This window comes from Drosophila takahashii, chromosome 2R (assembly GCF_030179915.1).
Source record: "Drosophila takahashii strain IR98-3 E-12201 chromosome 2R, DtakHiC1v2, whole genome shotgun sequence".
Classification (NCBI taxonomy): Eukaryota; Metazoa; Arthropoda; class Insecta; order Diptera; family Drosophilidae; genus Drosophila; species Drosophila takahashii.
Genome location: NC_091679.1, coordinates 11379176 through 11399777, shown reverse-complemented (window position 1 = coordinate 11399777; position 20602 = coordinate 11379176). Strand labels below are relative to the sequence as shown.

At 43.6% G+C, this 20602-nt stretch overlaps 1 protein-coding gene across 1 annotated transcript; it reads left to right on the top strand.

Annotated features, from left to right (window-relative positions):
* The first annotated feature begins 8965 nt into the window (after positions 1–8965).
* On the top strand, positions 8966–10038 carry LOC138912814 (uncharacterized). The gene is made up of 3 exons (XM_070214169.1): positions 8966–9065; positions 9144–9519; positions 9618–10038. Exons 2-3 carry the CDS (start codon positions 9238–9240, stop codon positions 9687–9689), a joined length of 354 nt encoding a protein of 117 aa, XP_070070270.1. The 5' UTR covers positions 8966–9065; positions 9144–9237; the 3' UTR covers positions 9690–10038.
* Positions 10039–20602: the final 10564 nt, after the last annotated feature.

Here is a 20602-nt window from a genome sequence, read left to right as displayed (position 1 = left end):
GTTGGAGAATCTCCGAGAGAGAGAATTCGGCAAAATGATATTATTTAATGTAAATTTTATGAATATTTCAGGTAAAAACGATATGAGTAGGAATAACCAGAAAATTACCTGGACTTATCGATTTTACGGCGACGTGCTTTTTTGTGTGTGTAAGAAAAATATGGTTTCGAGAAAAACGCATTTAAAGTAATGAAATATATCTACTACACAAGGAAGATGGGTGCCGTCATACTCGAATAAGTTCCAAAATAGTTAGAATTTCTTCGTAAAACTTTCATGACACATTCTTAAAGAGTTATACTACCAATTTAAATGACAATATGTATCTTCCACCTTAAGCCGTTTAGAAATGCCGATGAACACGGACTTTCGAAACGTGGTTTCGAGAAAAACACACTTAAAGATGCACTTACGTAACTAAAGTCTGAGAGGTTAGGGTACTAATTTTAGCATCACTTCTAAAGTTTTTGTCCGATTGACTTAAAACTTTTTTTGTATAATCTTACGATGTTAATCTACGAGAAAAAAATAAATTAAATAAATAAATACATTTTTTAGGCGTATGAATTTTGTTAAATTTAATTCGAAATTTTGAAATGTTGACGAAAAGCTATATATCAGAGAAGAAGAGAATGTAATAAAAATCAACAAAGATATAATTTTGTTCTTATTAATTTCGATTTAATTTTCCGATCTTTCCAATGACAGCTATATGATACAGTGGTCCGATTTCTTTAAAATTTAATTCGAAATTCAGAAATAATTAAAAAATAATATTCCCAAGAGTATAATATTGGTTTTATGATAGGGTGAAAATCTAATTAACCGGTTTCTCGAGTCCCTGTCAAAGTCCCTGATAGCTATCTGTCTGAAAAACGTAAAGACCAGATAAACTGTTCGTAAAAGCAAATCGGCTTTCTCGACTCATTATACCCTTGCAGATGCTATTATAATTTCAGTCAGATGTTTGCAACGCAGTGAAGGAGACGTTTCCGACCACATAAAGTATATATATTCTAGATCAGCATCAATAGCCGAGTCCATCTAGCCATGTCCGTCTGTCCGTTTCTATGCGAACTAGTCCCTCAGTTTTAAAGCTATCGCGATGAAACTTTCCCAAAAGTCTTCTTTCTATTTCAGGTAGTACATATGTCGGAGCGAGCCGGATCGGACCACTATATCTTATGGCTCTCATAGGAATAATCAAAAAAATAATAGAAAAACCATTGTAACTTTGTAGAAAGTAGGCGTTTTGATTTTTGACAATGTAAAAACAATTTTTTAAGTAGGCATACCTGCAAGGGTATATAAACTTCGGCTGGCCGAAGTTAACTTCCTTTCTTGTTTTATTTATCTGATCGAGAAACAATTACAGAGTGCTGTTAGTGCACAGAATGAGCTGTAAAGCGCAAAAAATTGCGTGTTTTGATTGTTCTATCAGATGGTTTTGGTATAATTCAGGGACAAAGTCAGCTGTGATTTCGTTTCTTCCTCTTATTTGGTTTTTGGTTTGGGAAATCAGCTGTGGATTTAACGAGACGAAAACGCTTAGCAGGGAGTCAGAGTCCCTGTCAAAGTTAGCTCTCACATTGACGCTAGAGAAAGCCAAAATGCCTTAGCAGGGACTTTATCTGTTCGATAAATGGCCGTTCTTTTACAAACCGAACACCTTTTATTGGGTCACATTTTTGATTTGCCTGAAACTTTTTTTACACGTACTATTCGGAAAATAAGTAATCACGTGTATCAGGATTTGACCGAAAAAACATTTTTTTTTTTAGTTAGAATTTTTTTAAGTTTGCCAAAAATTGTCAAATTTGAAAAAGTAACCTTTCATTGAAAATCTGTATCTCTGGTTATATGAATCCGATTGACTTCATGTCTTTTGCATTAATTCCTCTAAAACCTCTTCTTTCAAAAAAAATTTCTCAAAAAAAAAAGTTTTTAATTTCCTAAAAATAAAAACAAATTAACATTTAAAAAAATGTTTTAACCATTGCCCCCACAAAAAAAAAGATTTTTTTATTTTAATACTTGCGCCATATTGTTAGTTACAATCGGTTTTTGTAAAAAATTGGAGCCCCTTTTAGTTTTTAAAATATCGAATTTGTTTTAAAAAGGCCTCTCTCACTCTTATCGGATCCTTATGGAATTCATTTTTTCTCATTGTTTACCAGTCCTTTAACAATTTTTAATGATTAAAAGTTAAGTTTTAAGTCTTTTGACAATTTCTGAATGATAGCCATCTGTTCGAAAAAAATAAAGAGAATGTAAACTCTTTGTATAACGATTCGGTTTAGTAGATCCATTTAATTAATCCAAACGAGAAACAATTACAGAGTGATGTTGGGGCACAAAATTGAGCTGAAAGCGCAAGCAATGGCATGCTTTGATTATTACGACAGTTTTTTTTGGTATAAGTTAAAGGGAAAACCAGCTGTAATTTGTTATCTTCATCGTAGTTGGCTTTGTAAAATCAGCTTTCATTTTATCGAGCACAAAATACCTAACAGGGAGTCCGAGGCCCCGTCAAAGTTTGAGAAATAGATCGGTCATTTATTATTGTTTTCTAATCGCACCCAGTTAAATGCTCATCATTGTATTATTTCCTAATCGCACCAAGTTAAATGCACATTATTGTGTTTGCATTCTACATAAAAGATTTAAGCTCACACGCATAGCCGAAACTGCGGTCGATCTGCATTAGTATTGGAATATCATGCGTTTTTTTGCATTATCTTTCTGCAAGTTTTTTTTGGCAGTCGTATAGTTGAATTGCACCCGCAACCGCTCGGTAATCGCAACACGCTTAAAACCTATTGTTAAACCGCTTATTATTAATTAAAAACCTCAAAACCCATATAAACATTAATACAGTCCACTTCATTTATAACCATATCAAAGGGCACTGCAGGCTTACATATGAAAAACCCACAGCGATTTTTAAAAATTTTGAATCAGCGATGGTAGATAATTAGAATAAGGGTATGGAAACCAATTTTCAAAGCTATTGGACATTTGGCTGACATTTTTACAGTTCCTGTGTCTTATAACCATTGAATTAATAAAAAAAATCATAATTTTATAGGTTGTGCAACAGTGTCAAAAAATGGAAAAACTAGATTTCAAGTAGTTTTGTGGGACGTTTTCTACAACCCGGCCGACCCAGTTTTTTTTTTAAGTTTTTGAAGTGCACAGTACCAACTTAATTGCAAAGCACATTGCTTCCAATATTTATTCTCATACCTATTTTGGCACTATCATCACCCTTTTGCCGTATTTTGGCGTTAGAAAGAAAACACGAAATCAATTTTATCTTGCGAGCAGAAAGCACGATTTACATAATTCAGAGATAAAAAAAATGATGCTTTCAGACCATATATGACCCAGCGATACCATTTTTTAAGTCCAAAAGTAGGATTTCGGCCAATGGGTAAGTTTCAAAAATACCATTCTACTTTCCGTTCGAGTAGCCGGATAACTGCGTTTGAATTTGAGTTTATTTGTGAATAATAAAAGACAAAATAACCGCTACGTTTCGCTATGAACGCTTTAATGCATCGGACAATTCAACAACGTGGTGCCTGCAAGGGGCAAATAACTCGCACTCTTAACAGTGCTTCGGAGTTTTCACAGGAATGTGATAGTGTGGAAACATTGCAAGTTAAGGACCTCTCCAAGGAGTAAGTGCCATTTAACATGGAGGAGGGATATGAAGACCCTGGATTGTATATAGCTGAATATGAGAACAAGTTCTACAGAGCGCACTCCATTTTTAGTCACGCCATAAGGGAGATCGGTGGTCAAGATCATGGACAGGACCAGTTGAACCTTTTGCTATCAAGTACAGTGGAACGTTTATTTGAGGGACAAAACCAACTTCTGGAAAAAATTCATACCTCATCTGGAGCAGCTAATTTAAGGTTTGAGAAAATTCGAATTCCCATATTTTCTGGCAAATACGAGGATTGGAGCCTGTTGCGAACTGCTAATTTTCCCTTTGGCAGTGCCGCTAGCTCAGTTTTCCCTCAGGGCGGAGTCCCCCTAATGCCACAGCTCGCAACATAAATATCGACAACTACGCAGTCTCACATCACTAAACTATCGGTCATCACTACATATAAAACGTAAACAAAGGCAAATTACTACAAGTGACGGGAAATTTTAATTGTTTTGGTGGCTATTGATGACCTAGCCAAGCACGCCCACCCAACCAAGGATGCCCCGGAGGATTCCGCTGAGGCATCAACCATTTTCGGACCGTCGGAGTCACTCCTCGCGCCTACATCAGTTCCATCTCCCCCACAGTGACAACTCACTCACACATTTCGGTCTGCATTTACAATTTAATATCCGCAGTAAGTATTATATATAAACATTGTTATTATTGTACTCCCATTAGTTAATTTACCCTTCTTTAAGCCTTCACTACCAAAGTTGGCCGCCGTCTCAAAACTTACGCGGTCAAAGCAGAGGCTTTAATTCCTCGGAAAATGGCTACAGGCGCCGCGAAAAATATGCTCCACCACTCATGTATTGGTGGAGCCCACAAGAGAACGAGGCGCACAATAAGGACACACACTATTCGTGTGTCGGGTCACCTAATCCTGAGGAGCTCCTGGGGAAAAGAAGGGACAGGCCAAAGTAAGGTAAGTGCGCGCTGTAAACTCCCCGCCGAAACTAATACTCGCGACCTTGTTCACAGGCAACAACGAGGACAACTGCGGTCTTCGGGTCTAAATCCGGAAAACTTCACAAAAGGAACACGGGAAGTATTTAGGTTAAGATTAACATTGACAATTGTACTCATATAATTTACTATTCTATTATTTAGTGACTTCGGGGCTGGACAAAGGCCGATATTATACCCCGGACGATTCTATTCCGCTGGAGGCCAGTTGCAATTTAGGCCTGGAGCCGGAGGAACGGTGGTGGCTTTCAAGAAGGCGTAGCCCCCCACCGCCGCGCAAAATATCGCGGAATGATCCCGAGGGTGAGTAGGACGGATATCCCGGAACGGACTCACCGGGGATTGTTGCCTGGCTTTGGCGGCGTCGGAACAAATCAAGTTAAGCCGGTCCAAATCCACAGGTCCAAGTTCCTCAAGCTGGGTTAAGTGGACTTCGGGATCATCACCACATCAGGTTCCCGGATGAGGTTAAGGTGAGTATAGGTCGAACCTTGTATAAGAATCTCCAGAGCAAATTCCCAAAATAAATCTTCCGGGGCCCTTTTTGTTGGGACCCCGGTTGCCCTACAGACAATTAATTGTTAATAAAATAACTATGACACTTAACATTCTAAACTCTCACTTTTTTCTGGTTTTGGCACACACTTAATGAAGGAACTTATCGCTGAGTCCAGCTTTCATGACAATATGGCTGCGACTATCTTAATCTGCCTATCATCATGGCGGTATTGCCATATTCCCTTGCCTCTCCCAAAACTGGGTCATCGGACAGATTCAAGGCCACGGGAGAGTAATCCCTGAGCGAACCGGGATTACTCCAAATGGCCAGATCGTCCTCCAGATTCCCCACAGGGGGGCGCCACCAAAACCATCGCCTTATCGTCCTGACCTATCGATAAAATCTATCTGACAATCGACTCCAACTGCAACACCAACCAAAGATTTCGAGAGGCGCTACCCGGAGTCTCCGCAGAACGACGAAATAATTGGTAGTTTTGGAGATACGGTAGGAATCAACACGGCACTGATATCGTCCTGCAGTTCGAACGGCGCCTAACGCGGGGCCCACGCATTACGGGAAATATTGATGATGTTGCCGCTATGCTCGCATACTTTGTGTGTCCTTCTTACAGATCACAGCCGGGTGTCCTTCGCGTGATACACTCCCAGACTGCGGCCTTGGAGGTCCTCCAACAAGTATGCATTGCCGCCGACGGATTTGACCACCCTGACCTTCAGGAACTTGCGAGCAAACTTCGCATTGAAGGATTTGCTGAAGTCACTCAGCACGAAGTTGCGGCGGAAGACTTCTTGACCTGGTTTAGCGAGTAGCGTACGGGCTCGCTTATCATAGCGTTGCCGGCTCATCTCGTACGCACCCTCCAGCTGCTTCTGAACCTTGGCATGGATTATCCGAAGCTTGTCCGTGGTCTGCATTCCCGCCATCTCGTGGTCGCACAGGGACCGGAGTTGTCTGGCTAACTTGTAGCTGGAACCGTTGAGGAACATATGATGGCCGAATACGGTGAAGAACGGCGCTTCTCCTGTAGCTGAGTGGACACCGCTCCGGATGGGCACTTCAATCTCCGGCAGATGTGCATCCCATTCCCGGTGGTCTTCGTCCAAGAAGCTGCGAATCGCTGCCAAGACACTACGGTTAACCCGTTCCGCTGCATTGCTCTGAGGTGAGTATATCGGAGTCCTGATGTGCTGGATACCGAAGCCATCTATCAACTCCTCGAACGCCTTAGATGTGAACTGCTTCCCATTATCCGAATGTATAATTTCAGGCACACCGAACTTGTAGAACACCTCATTCACCAGGAAAGTCACCACGTTTGACGCCGTCGCATCCTTCATGGCCTTTAGGAAGGTGTACTTGGAGAAATGGTCCACCACGATGAAAATCCACGCGTGACCACTCTTAGACCTCGGATACTTGCCCAGGAAATCGATGTAGAGTTTCTGGAATGGCCTTTCCGTCTCTACCCGTTTCCCAATTCCCACCTGCATCCTGAAGTTAGGCGCTTTGGACTCCTTGCACACCTCGCAAGCCCGGACGTATTCACGCACCTGGATAGTCATCCCTGGACAATAGAACTGGCGTCGTATGGTCTCCAACGTCTTCGCCATTCCACCATGGCCAGCCTTGGGGTCCGAATGGGCACGCTCTATCAGGCTGTGCGTTAGGCTCTGCGGAATCCACAGCTTCCACTCGGATCCTTCCAGTTCATCATCCAGATTCGGATTACCCAAGCGCTTGAGGATCAGTCCGCCGTCAACTTTGAGGTCCGGTAAGTTCTCCCTGTTGGACTCTACATCTTGGACTAACTCCAAATAATCCTCTGCAGCAAACTCGGTCGTCTCGAATCCCAAGAACTCCGTTGGATCTATGAGGACTTCCTCGATGCAGCGGGAGAGAGTATCGGCAACTACGTTCTCGCTGCCTTTACGATGCTCAATGCCGAAATCGTAACCCTGCAGCTGGAGAGACCATCTCGCAAGTCGTCCTGACAGATCCTTCATCGTCATCAACCACTTCAGACTGGCGTGATCGGTGATGCATGTGAACGGCATCCCCTCCACATACGGTCTGAATTTTCGAATGGCCAGGATGGCTGCCAGACACTCTTTCTCCGTGACTGAGTAGTTCACCTGGTGCTTGTTCATCTTGGGCGAGAAGAACGCGATGGGTTGCTCGTCTCCGTCCTGGTTCCGCTGAAACAAAACTGCACCGACGCCAACGTGAGATGCGTCGCACTGGACGAAGAAATGTTTCTTGAAGTCCGCATGAACCAGGACCGGCGCGCTCGTCAAGGCCAGCTTTAGGTCATCGACTGCCTGTGTTGCGCTGGGATTCAATGAAAACCTCGTGTTTCCCGTCTTCTTTAAGGCTTCGGAAAGTGGTGCAGCCAGCGTGGCGAAGTTCTTCACAAATCGTCGATACCACCCAGCAGTGCCAAGGAAGGCTCTTACTTCCTTCATGGATTTCGGGTAAGGCATCTTCTGAATTGCTGACACTCGTCCAGGATCCATCCGCAGGAGTCCACCTCCGACTATAAACCCCAGGTACGTTAAAGACTTAAAGCAGAATTTCGACGTCAATCCTGCTGCTTTCAGACTTTGGGCTACGCGAAGCAAGTACTTCAGGTGCGTCTGGAAATCTGGAGCGAGGATTAGGAGATCGTCAAGGTAGACGAAAACGTTGGATCTGAGTTCCGCTGGTATCACCCGATCCATAAGTCGCACCAAGCGTTGCGCCGCGTTGCACAGTCCAAATGGCATCTTCCGGAACTGGTACAACGGTCTGCCTGGAACCGTGAACGCCGTATACTCCTTGCTTTTGTCCTCCAGTTCGATCTGCCAGAACGCAAACTTGAGATCTACGCTGGAGATGTAATGCGTCTGATCTATCCTGGAGAGGATTCCATCGATACTGGGCCAAGGATACGCATCTTTGACTGTCAGCGCGTTCAGCTTACGGGCATCCAGACAGAACCTGTCTTTCCCGGGCTTCGACACCACCGTTGTGCGATTGCTCCACGGGCTTTTGCTCTCCTCGATGACCCCCAGTTCCAGCATCTTATCGATTTCATCCTCGACCACCTTTTGCTTTGCCGGAGACATCGGGTACGGACGATCCTTGAACACCCGGGCTCCCTCGATCAGCTCAATGGAATGCTTTTCCAGGTTGGTGGTCCCTAGGCCATCCCGTTCAAAGGTCAGAAACTCCTCCTTGACGTTCTCTAATGCCTCCTTTTCCTCCGCAGAAAGTCTCCAGGATTCGGGTTCCTCCTTCGTCTCGTCCTCATCCTCCTGATCGGCGTAGTGTTCCATCTGGCTGGCATGGATTTCTTCAGCTGCCTTGACGACTCTCGGCACCGGGTTTCCTAGGACGGCTGGGGCTAGTCCGAACGCATGCCAGAAGTCGACTCCAAAATACGCTGCTTGTTCCAGGTATGGGCAAAGGTAGAACATGATCAGCTTACTCACTTCACAGGTAGTTCCACGCGTCCGATAATTGAGCGATCCTCGCCAGAAGCCGTCCGGACCACCGAGAAATACGGCTGAGCCGTCACCCCCAGCGTTTCCAAGAGCTCTCTACAATGTTTGCCCAGCACGCTAACACTGGCCCCCGTGTCCAGCAAGCCTTTGAGCTGCTTGCCCATGATGTCCACGTCTGCAAAGGGTCTCGGATCGCCGGAATCGATCCGCTTCACGGCAGCCACCACCTCTCGTCGTCGGGATCTCCGTTGCCTAAAGCGTTCCCTTGCCTTCTGGACTCTCCGTGAGACGATACGCATGCCGCTCAGTTGATGGTCTGCAAAGATCCTGTTTCGCGTTTCCATATATCGCCGTAGCCGTTCTTCAGCCGGTAGGTACCTTAACAAGTACTTATTACTATTCGCTTGGCTATATATGTGATTATTTATTATGTTACTGTCTATCTTAGGCACTACTTCGTGGGATTCCAATCTGGGCGAGTCCCTCCCACTTTTTGACTGCCCAGTCGACCGTTTTCCGCACACTCTGGGCATTTTGGTGTAATGGTGTCCGGTCTGCCGCACTTGAAGCAGAACCTCTTCCACTCCGTGGACGGGCAGTCTCGGAATCCGTGCTCCGCGGCTCCGCAATTCCAGCAGCCTGGCTTAAACGGGTTTCTAGGCCGTCCACGGATCTCGTCCACTTCGAGGATCTCCTGCTCGTCGACTTCGTCCGGTATGCGCGCTTCGCTGACCCGCAACTTGTTTAGCTGCCCGTACGCAGCGCGTCCTCGACGACCGAACGTCTTCTCCACTTCGACGCACTCCTCCCGAAGTTCATCCACCGTGAGTACATCCATTGCGTAGACAAACCTGGCTATCCCATCCCTCAAGCCCTTTTTCACCACCTTCACCAATTGCCGCTCTGGCATTGGTTTTTTTAGGCGGGAGGCGAGTTGCTGAATTGCGTGAACGTAGTCATCCACGCCTTCTCCTGGCTGCTGCTCACGCTGTAGTAGCTCGTGCATCCTTTCGTGCTCCGTCTGATGACCACGGAACCGATCCATCAGAGCCCTGCGCAGCTGGTTCCACGTGTCCACCCTGGCTTGGCGTACATGGACCCAATACAACTCCCTTGCTCTGCCCGATAGGAGGGCGTGGAAGTTTCGCAGAACTTCATTCCACGGACACTGGTGCTGCCGCTGCAGGAACTCAAGACGGAACACGAAATCGTCGACGGAATTGCGGTCGTCCTCGCCGTCAAAGGAGACATTCCAGCGGTCCACTCGGATCCATCGGTTCCCGTTGCCAGCTCCCGAGTTGGCGTACAGCCGCGGCTCGTCCCTAAAATCATCAGCTCTGCGATCTTCGACACGCCAATGCCGAGCGTGGCGATCGTTCCGGCCTGGCGGATGATACTCCGGTTCCTGGCTCAGGCTGCTGTCGATTCCCGGAGACTCGTTCACCAGTGGCCGAGGTCGCTGCCTGGGTGGCAGCTCTGGAGGCCTTCGGATGCCTCTGTCCGTCTCCTGCCGCTGATGGACTTCACCAGCTGCACCACTTGGGGCGACTTCTGGACCCGTCGACCTGGCCAACCGTGATCCTTGGCGATCCTCTCTCTCCTGTAGCGGCTGCGGTCTGCTCTCGGCTGGCCGAAGGACGTCGTTCAGCAACTTCATCATGTCCATGAATCCGTTCCTGATCTCCTCCCTCAACGTCTGGCTAACCCCAGACTCCTGGGACGCGCGGTATGTTTGTGCCGCTTGTGCTAGCGCTGCATTCGCCTCCGATTCAGCTGCCGAATCCCGTTCCAGGTTTGGCTCCTGAGGATCCTTCTTCTCCGAAACCGCCAGTTTATCCCGCGCCTCGACGAACCCCTTGAAATCTAGATTTCTGGGCGACCGACGCTGTTCGATGTCCACCGGTTGATCCCTAAGCCGATCCACTGGACCACCGCCTACCGGCGTTCTGGGTAAACCCCCAGCCAGCGACATTCGCACCAACCCTGCAGCGCCCTCTCCGTCTGAGGACCAGAGTGCGTCTTCGTCGGCGTTGGGAAGACCCATCGACCTTAGCTGATGGCCATGCCTATTGTCTGCATCCTTCTCCATTCTTTCCCTAACTAGCCAATAACCCAAAACCAATAAATAATAATAAATAATCCAATAAATAAATAATCTAAATACTAAATAAATAAATAAAGATGCAGAAATACTATAATAAATAAATAAGAATAAATAAATATGATAATAAATAAGATAAATAAATAAACAAGAATAACTAACAGTGAAAATATATAACAATTACTCAAACTTTCCTAATCACAAACATCTGCTTCACAAATTACCTATTTAAATTTTCTTATTCCTTTCCCTTCACAGATTTGGACGTGGGGAGATGGAACTGACCCTCTCCGGTGGACTTCCGACTTAACCCGTCCTGCGCTTTCTCCAAAACCCAACTTTCCCGTCACCTCCTAGCCGTTCGTCAACTGGACTGGCTATCACTCGTGGTGATAGCCGCCAGTTAAGGACTTTGGCTGGTTTTACTCCTGCTGGCTTTTCCTTCCCATCGGCATTTTCTATTTTAAATCGCGGTAACCGTGCAGCGCGTAGGGCTGCTACGGGTCACGATTACCATTTAAGTTTAAAACCGACATAAAATTAGAAATTCAGGACGGGGAGAAAAACCCAGGAATTTAATACATTCTAAACAAAACAACATTTTAAATAAATAAATAACAAAAAACAAGCTTTCTAACCTAATATATCACAGAATTTATCACAGATTTCTTTCAGTGTACTCGCTATCACACGATGTACCCCGTGATGCAAAACCTGGCTTCTGCCGGGATGCCATCACTGGTTTACTGGAAAACCTTTGACCAGGAGCAATTTGTCGGCAACGGTTGCTGACCAAGCCTCCTATTCTGTGCTTTTTTTTTTGGTACGCCGTTTGACTTCCCCGTCATCACCTCCGATGCAATTGCAACGAATATTGCAAGCCACCGTCGGGGATGACGAGGGGAGTCAGGGCCATCAATGGGCGAGACGTCGCCGCCTCGACAATTTTATTGTTTAAATTGGGCGCCACTATGTTGCGAACTGCTAATTTTCCCTTTGGCAGTGCCGCTAGCTCAGTTTTCCCTCAGGGCGGAGTCCCCCTAATGCCACAGCTCGCAACATAAATATCGACAACTACGCAGTCTCACATCACTAAACTATCGGTCATCACTACATATAAAACGTAAACAAAGGCAAATTACTACAAGTGACGGGAAATTTTAATTGTTTTGGTGGCTATTGATGACCAAGCACGCCCACCCAACCAAGGATGCCCCGGAGGATTCCGCTGAGGCATCAACCATTTTCGGACCGTCGGAGTCACTCCTCGCGCCTACATCAGTTCCATCTCCCCCACAGTGACAACTCACTCACACATTTCGGTCTGCATTTACAATTTAATATCCGCAGTAAGTATTATATATAAACATTGTTATTATTGTACTCCCATTAGTTAATTTACCCTTCTTTAAGCCTTCACTACCAAAGTTGGCCGCCGTCTCAAAACTTACGCGGTCAAAGCAGAGGTTTTAATTCCTCGGAAAATGGCTACAGGCGCCGCGAAAAATATGCTCCACCACTCATGTATTGGTGGAGCCCACAAGGGAACGAGGCGCACAATAAGGACACACACTATTCGTGTGTCGGGTCACCTAATCCTGAGGAGCTCCTGGGGAAAAGAAGGGACAGGCCAAAGTAAGGTAAGTGCGCGCTGTAAACTCCCCGCCGAAACTAATACTCGCGACCTTGTTCACAGGCAACAACGAGGACAACTGCGGTCTTCGGGTCTAAATCCGGAAAACTTCACAAAAGGAACACGGGAAGTATTTAGGTTAAGATTAACATTGACAATTGTACTCATATAATTTACTATTCTATTATTTAGTGACTTCGGGGCTGGACAAAGGCCGATATTATACCCCGGACGATTCTATTCCGCTGGAGGCCAGTTGCAATTTAGGCCTGGAGCCGGAGGAACGGTGGTGGCTTTCAAGAAGGCGTAGCCCCCCACCGCCGCGCAAAATATCGCGGAATGATCCCGAGGGTGAGTAGGACGGATATCCCGGAACGGACTCACCGGGGATTGTTGCCTGGCTTTGGCGGCGTCGGAACAAATCAAGTTAAGCCGGTCCAAATCCACAGGTCCAAGTTCCTCAAGCTGGGTTAAGTGGACTTCGGGATCATCACCACATCAGGTTCCCGGATGAGGTTAAGGTGAGTATAGGTCGAACCTTGTATAAGAATCTCCAGAGCAAATTCCCAAAATAAATCTTCCGGGGCCCTTTTTGTTGGGACCCCGGTTGCCCTACAGACAATTAATTGTTAATAAAATAACTATGACACTTAACATTCTAAACTCTCACTTTTTTCTGGTTTTGGCACACACTTAATGAAGGAACTTATCGCTGCGTCCAGCTTTCATGACAATATGGCTGCGACTATCTTAATCTGCCTATCATCATGGCGGTATTGCCATATTCCCTTGCCTCTCCCAAAACTGGGTCATCGGACAGATTCAAGGCCACGGGAGAGTAATCCCTGAGCGAACCGGGATTACTCCAAATGGCCAGATCGTCCTCCAGATTCCCCACAGGGGGGCGCCACCAAAACCATCGCCTTATCGTCCTGACCTATCGATAAAATCTATCTGACAATCGACTCCAACTGCAACAAGCCAGTTCAGTGATTTGTTCTTAAGCTCAGTAGATAATAACGAGAAGCTCTCCGAGTGCCAAAAATTTCATTATCTGAAATCTTATTTAGATGGAGAAGCCCTTTCCTTAATTAAACATATTGCCGTGTCTACTGTTAATTACCAAGACGCGTGGGAAAAATTGCAAAATCGTTATAATAAGAAAACGCTAATTGCTCGATCATTTGTTCAGAATATTTTTTCGCTGCCAACCGCTAAAAATTTGAATATCGCCGAGTATTCGAGGCCTACACGCGCTGAACTGTGACAGCCGCGATTCATATATTGCTATCAAAATTAGGTCCCGAAATCAAGGAAATCCAAGGAAGACGTCACCATAAATGATTTATTCGCTTTTCTTTTCGCTCATTGTGATACTTTGGAGTCTTGTCAAGATATACACGTAATGCAACCCTCAAGACCAGCCCAGAGTAGACGCAGCCAAGTCGCGTATTATCCAAGTGGATCAAATCAGTCTTCTCGCGACTGTATCTATTGTCAAGGACAGCACAATATATACGCATGTACTGCATTCAAAGCCCTGGATGTCGTAAAACGCCGTACTTTCGCCAGGGATACTAAGCTTTGTTTTTATTGTTTAAGTCGATCTCATCAAGTCAAGAATTGTAATTCTTCAAACACTTGCCGTCAGTGCAACGCTAGGCATCACACACAGTCCACTCGGAAGAGGCTAGGTTAATATAGTTCCTTCGATTGATCATGATGCTGATATAAATACTGCTGCTGTCAGCCATCATACTTTGGACAGGGCCAACAATCAAGCCCTACTGCCAACTATTCTGTCCTATGTGGTTGACACATGTGGCAACAAGACCTCATGTAGGTTATTGCTCGATACTGGATCAACAACAACCATGGTTAGCGGATTTTCGACACACACAGACGGTCACCATACACAGCAGTTTGGAATGTCAAATTTTTGACTTCTTTAACGTTTTTTTTTTGTTTTTCTTTTATGAGTTGCTGTCTATGGATGATCCCGATGCCTTATCAGCGATTGATGTACACATATACGGTCGCTTGCGTGGCAATTAGAATTTTGATTTTTGTTTGGTTTGTTTACATGTATTATTTGCACAATTTATTATTATTTTTCCACTACGAAAATTTCCACAATTACCACTGTCACCTGTTCACACACCTCAGCCTACAATGAAATTAGAACTATGAGCATAGTGGGCTTGATTAATCCCTTGTTCGTAGTCCGGCTGCGCCAGTTACCGTCTTGTGACCAAGGGAGTAGAGGAGGTCTCATATGCGAGTATTATTTTAGAAAATGCTGGAATGAAGCTTTCGAAATAAACGACTGTGTTGCTTGGAGTACCAAATAAGAATGAATGTTTATTATGTCAAAGTGTGTACGAGTCCAATCTATCAGTGTACCCTGGTTTTCTCATGTTGGCAATCCTTATTATTGTCCGTCAGGGTTAGGCTTGTAGTTGTCGCTTCTGTGTTGTTTCCTGTGGCCGGTGAGAGGGGCATGTTAACTCGCTAACTTCACCTTGCTGTCAAGAACCACAACTGCATCCTTGGAGGTGTCCGACCTGATTATAAATTCTCTGACCTGACTGGACATCGCCGAGAGTTTGGTATTGAATACCCCACTGCACTACATACTAATTTTGGTTGGGTTATTACAGGCAGCTATAATGATTGTCGCGAACCATCTAGGCACGCACAAGTCCACCACGCTTAGGAAGATTTCGATTCCTTAGTTCGCTCGTTCATGGGCATGGAGCAGGTGCATCCGACCAAAGCGACGATCGACGCCAGTGATCCTGCAGAAAAACACTTTCTGACCAGGCATGCTCGCCGAGAAGATGGTGTGTACATTGTTCAGTACCCATTCAAGGAACCCATCATGCCACTTGGCACTACGTTGCCACAACCTCTAAACCGCTTTGCCACCCTAGAACGGAAATTTCGAAAGTTCCCCGCACTCAAGCAAGAGTATGTAACGTTCATGGAGAACTACTTAAAAAGAGGACTCATGGAACTGATACCTGCTGCTGAAGCTGTAACTATTTTGTTGTATTTGATGGCTCAGGAAAGGACTCTAAGGGTCAGTCGCTTAACTCACGACTGCACATAGGCCCACCTATTCAAAGGGATTTAATTGGAGTATGTCTTCGCTTTCGTCAGCATCTTAATGTATTTTGCGCTTACATTGAGATGTTTAGAGACATTTTGGTATCAGACGAACACACGCAGTATCAACGCATAGTTTGGAGAAAGGAGGAGAACGCTACGCCATAACATATGGCTTAGCTTCATCGCCATTCCTCGCCGTTCGAGTTCTTAAGCAGCTCGCAAACGATTATGTCGAAGAGTATCCGAGAGCGGCTGTCGTTCTAAACAGAGAACGATAGATATTCCCACTGGATGCGACCAAATTCAGGATCTTATTGCCCTTAAAGATGAGTTAATTTCTCTTCTAAGCAAAGCTCAATTCAACCTTCGAAAGTGGAGCTCAAACTGTTACGCCCTATTAAAGTCGTTGCCCAAGGAGATTTGTGAGTATCCGCTTGAAGCTTTAGAGAAGGACAGTTCATTTCGATTTGTTAAAGTGCTGGGATTGCATTGGGATCCAAAAGCTGACTTATTTTCTTCAAGCTAGAACTGGCAACATATTCGAAGTGGCGATAACCCTGCGAACTGTGCATCCCGAGGAATACTTCCAAAGGACCTCTTGGATCATCCAATTTGGTGGAATGGACCAGCTTGGCTATCTCAGTCACGCTCAACTTGGCCACCCGTTAAGGCTAAATTTGTTCTGTCGACAGAAAAAGACGCATCACTGGAAGTAAAAGCCGATCCTAAGGTTAACCTACACATTTCCGACGACGGAAATTTACTAACCTGCCTGATCAATAAAACCTCTTCATGCTCTCGTTTGGTGAGGATACTCAGCTACTGCTTTCGTTCTGTGCATCGTCTTCATGGGAGAAACAAACTTTCGCCGTTTCTGTCGGCGTGGGAGCTACAATATGCCCGGTCTCGGGAGTTGTTTAAAGTTGAATTCAAGCAGTTAAGCACCGGACAGCAACACCCCTTTCCTAGACAAGCAGAGTGTAATACGTGTTGGTGGTCGACGCATCCCATAATCCTGCCTAAGGAATCTCCAATAGCTGCTCTATTAGTTCTATATCAACATGCTGCATCGCTACATGCTGGAGTCGAATACACTTTTCATAGTCTACGACACAGGTATTGGATTCTAGGAGCTCGAAACCTCGTCCGCAAAACCGTATTTAATTGCAGATTCTTGCAACGACGACATACGAGTTCTCAACTTATGGCTGATCTTGTCGAGTTTCGAGTTCAACCCGCCCGCTGTTTTCTTCACCCTGGATTGGATTATGCTGGTGTAGTATGCACACATATTAAATATATATATCGAGCACCCACTGTACCAAGAGTACAGTGTTTATACAATTCAAGGTCTCGGTCATCAACATAAATGCCCGAGATACAAACCGCTCGCTGTGTCTTGGCCTGCACGCTAAAAGTGCAAGTGTCAGCATAATTGCAACACGAGCGGACCTCATCCATGTGCATATATCTCCGCGCTCCGGACTAAGAGAGCATAGCTATATACTTTAGAATATAAGAATATACAGGCCGTCTCTCCGCTGCCGCTGTTGGCAGCGCCGCTACGGTACTTAGACCTTTTTACCTCCTAAGTAAATTGGGCTCGACAAGAACCTCTGACGAGCTTGGAGCGGCAACAACGGCTGCTCCTATAGCTCAACCTCATATTAATAAAATCTAATCTTTAATAAAAATAAAAATTACAAGAATAAATTGGATATGAATTATTATTGATGGCGGGAGAAAAAACATATTTTTACATGGCGACCGTGACATCGGAGGATCAAGACAACAAAGGATCCGTGGACGATGGAAAAAATTATCTGAGTAAGTAGAGATGGAGTTATGGCTAAAAGAGGGGACGTAAAAAACAAGATAACAAAAAGAATAGCTCACATAAAGTGGCTTTTGTTTAAGAATCATCCGCCAGCCCCCTGGGCAACAGCCCAAAAATTACAAGAAGAACTTGATTTTTTAAGTTCAAGTTTAAAAAAAAAAGCCAATAACTCCAGCTCACTCAGAAATTAAAAACCTGTGTAAAGAAAAAATTATAACAAACCCTCCTCCAGCAAAGAAGCTATCGAAGAAGATTAAGGAATGTCCCAAAGACTGCCCAGGCCCCCTGGAGAGCCCACACTGCCAATCAACGTGTGTTAAACCTGTGCGATGACCGGCACCGGTACCGCCTGAGCCCATAGCCCCAGGACAGCTGCAGCAGTTATCAAGCGTGGGAGGCACGACCGCCACCTGCGCCTTCGAAGGAACGTCAGCGTAGCCAAACCGGCGACGACCAGCTGACGTAGAAGGAAGAAAAAGAAACCAACCAAGCTGAAAACCAATTTTTTTTTTACCCATGCACTGCGTTGCATAATTTTTTGGATTGCACTACGATGCATATTTTTTTTATATAATATAATATTTTGTAAAATTGAGCGGAACTTTTTCTGCCCGATTAGACGTGTAGCCCGTAAAGCTATGCAAAAAACTAGGCAGGTTTTCCATTGTTAAAACAATAACTACGGCCCAATACGGCAAATTTTTAATTAGATGAGCCAAATTAAATGGCAAATAAACTATAAATTAAATTATACGATTAATAACAAGAAAGAAAGCTAGCTTCGGCCAGCCGAAGCTTATATACCCTTGCAGAACGTTCCTATTAACTTACAAATCGCAAAAATTTTAAATTTCGTATTATTTTAATATTATTTTTTCTATCCTTCCCTATTGCAGCTATATTATATAGTCGTCCGATTTTTGTTAGATTTAATTCAAAACTCTGAAATATTAAAAAAAATCATATTCTAGAGTATAAGAGAATACAATAAAAACCAACGGAGCTATAATTTGTTTCCAATTAATTTCCCATTAATTTTTCGATCGTTCCTATGGCAGCTATTTGATATAGTCGTCCGATTTTGATAAAATGAAAATTGAAATTCGGAAATATTTAAAAAGAGTCATGTTCTAAAGTAGAAGAGAATACAATAAAAACCAAAAAAGCTAAAATTTATTTCTGTGAAACTTTCCCATTAATTTTCCGATCGTTCCTATGGCAGCTATATGATATAGTCGTCCGATTTTTAAAATATTTTATTCGAAATTCTGAAATATTTAAAAAATAATATTTCCAAGAGTAGAAGGTTTTATTTCAAAAAACACCGAAGCTAGAATTTAAGATATAGTTATCCGATCCGGTTGGTTCCGACTTATATACTACCTGCAATAGAAAGAAGACTTTTGGGAAAGTTTCATCGCGATAGCTTCAAAACTGAGAGACTAGTTTGCGTAGAAACGGACGGACAGACGGACAGACGGACAGACGGACGGACAGACGGACATGGCTAGATCGACTCGTCTAGTGATGCTGATCAAGAATATATATACTTTATGGGGTCGGAAACGTCTCCTTCACTGCGTTGCAAACTTCTGACTGAAATCATAATACCCTCTGCAAGGGTATAAAAATCTAATCTTATGTACAACAAAAACAAATAAATATATATAAAAAAAAAAAAATAAAAACATATATATACAAAAATGAAAACTACAGAGTGTATTAGAATCACTCTTGATAAGGAGCCAAACTTTCAGAATAAGGTATTATCAATTATCGAAAAAGGAACAGAGGCACTACTCATAAATGAATTAGAATATGAGTACATGAATAGGTACAACTTAGACTTTTCTCCACTAATACATTGCTCATATACGCAAAAAGCAATTATATTGACCACCATCCCAGGTGTAAAAGTAAAATCCGTCATAAAAGAACATTCCATACTTGGTAGAACACTAGATTTTGGTGTATATAAAACAACTTAGTATGGAATGGGATCAATTAGCAAAACAAATCAGGGAAATAAAAGAGAAATTCGAAAAATCTTACAAATGTGTAAGCCAGAATAGGTTAATCCAAAGAGAGACAATAAACAAACATGCGAGAATACTTGTCGAATCTTTTAACGAGGCAAGAATATTAGTGCATGAAAACAGGAGGACAATAAATGAAACAAACTGGTCAAAAATATCAAAATTATTGATCAAGTTACGTTCAAATTTAATAACAGTCAAAGAAAGGTATAAATTAGATATTTCTATACCTACAATCCTAAATACCACTTTGACAATAGATACTAAGGAAAAACAAGAATTACCAGACCAAATAGAACTAGAATCAGCTGAGGAAGAAGATTCATAATCAATCGAAAATGTTGATATAAAAGAAAAAGATCTACACGATCTAACAATTCCGGCGGTTATAAATTTACCGGAACAGGAAGAAGAAATTGAGGAGGAGAAAGAAGAAGAAGAATTAAACTCCTTAACAAGTGTAATAGAGACAACAGCATACATAATGACGGACGCAGCTGACCAACGGGCCTACATAAAAGACATCTCAAATGCCATCCCAGAATTTAATGGGCAAAAACTTCATCTTAAAGATTTATAACGGCCTTGAAGTTAGTCAACCTGACAAAAGGCACATTTGAGGACATAGCTGTTGAAGTAATAAAGTCCAAAATAATAGGATCTACCCTATACGAAATACAAAATGAAAACACTATAAGTGCCATTATAAAAAAATTGCAAGATACTATAGTCGGTGAAACATCTGACGTAGTAAAGGCAAAAATGGCAAAGACAACCCAAAAAGGAAAAACCGCTGAAAAGTTTACCTCAGAAATTGATAACTTACGAAAGCTTCTTGAAACTTCGTATATCGATGAGGGCTTATCAGCCGAACATGCTGATAAATTCAGTACCAAAGAAGCCATCACAACAATGGTCAAAAATTGTGAACATGGTAGACTCAAAACCATTCTTGAAGCAGGAAACTTCAATACAATGAATGAAGCTGTCACAAAGTATATACAATGTAGTACTGAAATGACAGGAAATGCCGATTCAATCCTATACGCTCAAGGAAGCCAAAGCCAGCGTGGTAAATACAATAATAGAGGTAATTATCGCGGCAGAGGCAATGGCCGCGGTTATAATAATAATAATAATAATAATAATAATAATAATAATAATAATAATAATAATAATAATAATAATA

What these genes read in the sequence shown, in the direction of transcription:
- LOC138912814 (XM_070214169.1), top strand. Translation starts at nt 9,238, where the DNA reads ATGGTGTCCGGTCTGCCGCACTTGAAGCAGAACCTCTTCCACTCCGTG. An exon ending in CCTCCCGAAGTTCATCCACC is followed by an intron (nt 9,520 to 9,617) that starts GTGAGTACATCC and finishes TGGTTTTTTTAG; the next exon opens with GCGGGAGGCGAGTTGCTGAA.